Source organism: Gadus chalcogrammus, chromosome 14, assembly GCF_026213295.1.
Source record: "Gadus chalcogrammus isolate NIFS_2021 chromosome 14, NIFS_Gcha_1.0, whole genome shotgun sequence".
Lineage (NCBI taxonomy): Eukaryota > Metazoa > Chordata > Actinopteri > Gadiformes > Gadidae > Gadus > Gadus chalcogrammus.
The window spans coordinates 25,730,313-25,734,305 of NC_079425.1; the positions used below are offsets into that span (position 1 = coordinate 25,730,313).

General features: G+C 52.8%; 1 protein-coding gene across 1 annotated transcript in view; it reads right to left on the bottom strand.

The window, feature by feature from the left end:
• The window catches only part of cplx3b (complexin 3b), a 6,636-nt gene extending 3,157 nt beyond the window's left edge, over nt 1-3,479 (bottom strand). The window contains exon 1 of the mRNA XM_056608510.1: nt 3,319-3,479. Within this exon, the coding sequence (XP_056464485.1) occupies nt 3,319-3,479 (161 nt within the window). The remainder of the gene's footprint in view (nt 1-3,318) is intronic.
• Nucleotides 3,480-3,993: the final 514 nt, after the last annotated feature.

Consider the following 3,993-nt stretch of genomic DNA (forward strand, 5'->3'; position numbering starts at 1 on the left):
TGCTGGCCAGATCTCAACACCACACAGGGATTACTTATCACTTAATACTCATCCTGTATGCCTCTGTATGGTCTGTCTACAGAGTTAAGCCAAGCCGTTCGATACGGATTGTTAATACATTAGTTTATATCAGGCTGGACATGATGTAAACTCAAGACAAGACACGCTGTTGTGCATACGCAGCGAGGAATGTAGGGTAAAATATCCTTGTCAAACAACTATTATCTGTAACACAAGAGTGAAACAGTATCTACCACTGATAATTCACCATTCATCAAACTCATGCTCCTGTAACCGCACATTCTGAGCAATCTTTGTGGAAATGAAAGTAAACAGACAAAGCACAACATTATGCAGCGATTAAATCTGTAATTCTGACTTCAACAGAAATTAAATACACATCTCATGAGAGGGAGGGAGACCATGGAAAAGAATGAGCAGAATCAGTGTTTGTTTGAAACCACTCGCGAACCAGGAATACAGTCCTGCTGCCACTCCTCCAGCAGGGGGCAGCCAACTGGCCTCTGCGTCAGACATCCCCGACCAACAGCGACCGCGTATTCGCGTATGTAACAGAGTCGTCCGCGGGAGAATATCCTCGAGAATATCCCTCACATGAATTAAGGCTTAATGAGATGGCGCTTATCCGCATGGTCAAACCACTAACTTCTTGACGAGCCGGCGGCCGAAGCTTGCACTTGTGACATCAACCCAAATAGGATTAGAGACCACTGCACCAAGAAAGCTGACATTGTGATTAGCAGCACATACAAATATGTTATTACCAGAATAAAGGATATTATCCTGAAGCTGAAAGACAGTGTGTGTGAGTGTGAGTGTGTGTGTGAGTGGGTGTGTTAGCGTGTGTCTGCATGTGTGACGTGATTAAGTTTTACTCTGTTGAACCCGAGAGGTCAGGAGAAGGTCATACTTCAACATGGAGCCTCTGTCTGCATGTAGCCCAGCTCACAGGCTCTGCTGCCCAGCGCAGGGCCCCATCCCTGGGCCCACTGCTTAAACCAGCCCCCTGTCACGGGCCTTACGCCTGACCCAGGGGGGGCCTCACAGGGCAGTCCTCGCTGCTGTCACCCCGGGACCAGAGCTGCTGGGCTGCAGGGGCCGTGGCCTCTGAGTGCCACAGCCCCCGTACCCCCTCGCCCCTCGCCCCTCCCCACACACACACACACACACACACACACACACACACACACACACACACACACACACACACACACACACACACAACACACACACAGACACACACACACACACACACACACACACACACACACACACACACACACACACACACACACACACACACAACACACACACACACACACACACACACACACACACACACACACACACACACACACACACACACACACACAAACACACACACACACACACACACACACACACACACACACACACACACACACACACACACACACACACACACACACACACACACACACACACACACACATTCATGGGTGATGACCGGGGGGGCCACCATGTAGGGGGGCCAGGGTGTTTAGAGGCATCGTTTGAAATGACTGCATGTGACATGTTGTTCCACACACCCCTGAGTCGTATAATCCCTAGTTGCGTGTGTGTGTGTGTGCATGTGTATGTGTGTTTGGGTCTCTGTGTGTGTGTGTGTGTGTGTGTGTGTGTGTGTGTGTGTGTGTGTGTGTGTGTGTGTGTGTGTGTGTGTGTGTGTGTGTGTGATGTATGTTTTGCTGTGCATCGCCTCTGCCTAATAAGCCGTGTTCTCTGAAGGTCAGCGCGTGACGCTGCGATGAATCAGAGGTCAAAGGGCGGGGAGCAGAACCCTCAGCAGCACTGTCTAACCCAGGTTGTCTCCGGGTTAGACAGTCCCTCACACAGAGGGAGGGTCCACGGAGGGTCCACGGACTCCAACTCCGTGGACCAGGAGGGTCTGAGAACGAGGGATAGTGAGCCGGAGGTGATTCATTCACATGGCTTCACATTCTACGCAACAGTGTCCACATCCTGTTCTGACAGATGAAAATAACAAGTCCAGGGCGGCATGTGGGGCGGCATGTGGGTCAGGAGGTATTGGATTGGCCTGCAACCAAAAGGTTGCTAGTTCGGATCCCGGCTCCCCCTAGCCCGACACCTAGCCCTAGAGTGTCGAGGTATCCCTGTGCGAGACGCCTCACCCTGACTGCTCCTGACGAGCTGGCTTTCGCCGTGCATGGTCGACTCCGCCGTTGGTGTGTGAATTTGTGCATGAATGGGTGAATGTTTGGCAAAATTGAAGATCGTTTTGAGTGGCCAATGGGTTAGACAAGCATGGTTTACATGCAGTCCGTTTACCATTTTACAGTTCACCCAAACGGTCAAAGCGATTCAAAATGTATTACTCAGTCTGAGGTCCAATGAGCATCAGTGGTTCCGGGCCAGACAGAGGGAACATTACATTCAGACCTGGATACCCGCAGTGAGGGTCACATCATGCCAGCTCACGCTGAACGCCGTCTTGTGTTCGCGCTGTCGGCCGTGCGACCTTGTGGTCCTAGCTGTCACAGTTCACTTGAGGCCTGCGCCGTGACACCACAGGGAGGAGGAGTTCCTTTACTATGAAATGCAACGACACAACCATTTTAATGTAACGATCTGGGCGGCTTAGCTCAGGATGTAGAGTGGGTTGACTTTTAACCGGAAGGTTGCTAGATCGATCCCTGGCTTGTCCCTAAGGAAGACACCTCACCCTTACTGCTCGCCTTGCAATTGTGTCAATCTGTATGAATCGTTGAAAGTCGCTTTGGATAAAAGCGTCTGCTAAATGCCCTAAATGTAAATGTAACTAAAGGTATACTGCACGACCTAATTAATGACTTAACCATACGGCTCACGGAGTGCAGAGTGTAACTGAACAGACACATCAGGGTAACATTTTCCCCCTTAATTAAAGGTGAACACATTCGGAGGAGCGAAACGCACGAGAGGACCGATGCTCCCTGGGCGATGGAAGCAGCTGCGCGCCGCGCGGCGCGCGCTGTTTTACGCATGAGTTGGGAAGGGCTTCGCGCTGCATAGGAGCCAAACGCACGAGAGGAGCGCCGCTCACTGGGCGCTTCAGCACTCATGCGTAAAACAGCGCGCCGCGCGCGGCGCTTCACCGCTCATGCGTAAAACAGCGCATGGCGCACGGGGAGCTGGACGGAGCACGTGCCCGATATGGCGCGCATCATGTTTATACGACTCTCTACTTAACAACACAAGCCCCAACACGTCCCCATGCATGCGTAACTACTCGGTAAGACGTGCGGTTTGGTTCCTTACTTCTCTTCCTCCAACTGTTGCTGGTACTGCTCGAACTCCTCCTGCGTCATGCCCTGAGCGGCGGCTTCGGTCTTCTCCCCCCCTTCCGCCTTCTCCTCCGTCAGCCCGCCGGTCAGGGTCTTCAGCTGCCCCCCCACCATGCTCTTAACCATGAACGCCATCGTTCTTCTCCCTCGCGGCCGAGTGGGCTCCTGGAACCGGGTAAAGGTTTGACGCGCTCGGTGCGTAAAAGTGGTAAACCTTCCGAAGTTCCCTCCAAATTGGGTTCAAACTATGTCGTTGGAAGTCTCACTTAAAACCATGTCACTTTATAATTCACCCTGAGGAGAAGTATAACCGTTAAAGGGTCTGATTCCCGCCAGGAGTTTCAGCACCACTGGCCACGGACAGCGCTGCCTCGTGAATGACGCTCGCGCTAACGGACGGCGCTGCACGAGGATGAGTCAACAAGTTCCGCTCCTCACTCGACCAATCATCGTGTTTCCGTCCCCAGCTCACCATTCCCTCCTCCCCCTCCCGCAAACCATAGGAGGAGGAGAGAGCGCGCGCCTTCCTCACGATGCGCGCGGGGGGCACCACGGGCATCACGGCGTCCCGTGATTCGTCTGATTAGAATTCGCGCTGAGACAGACGCTTGAGCCCGGCAGGAGCGGACACACTGGACACGTGACTTAA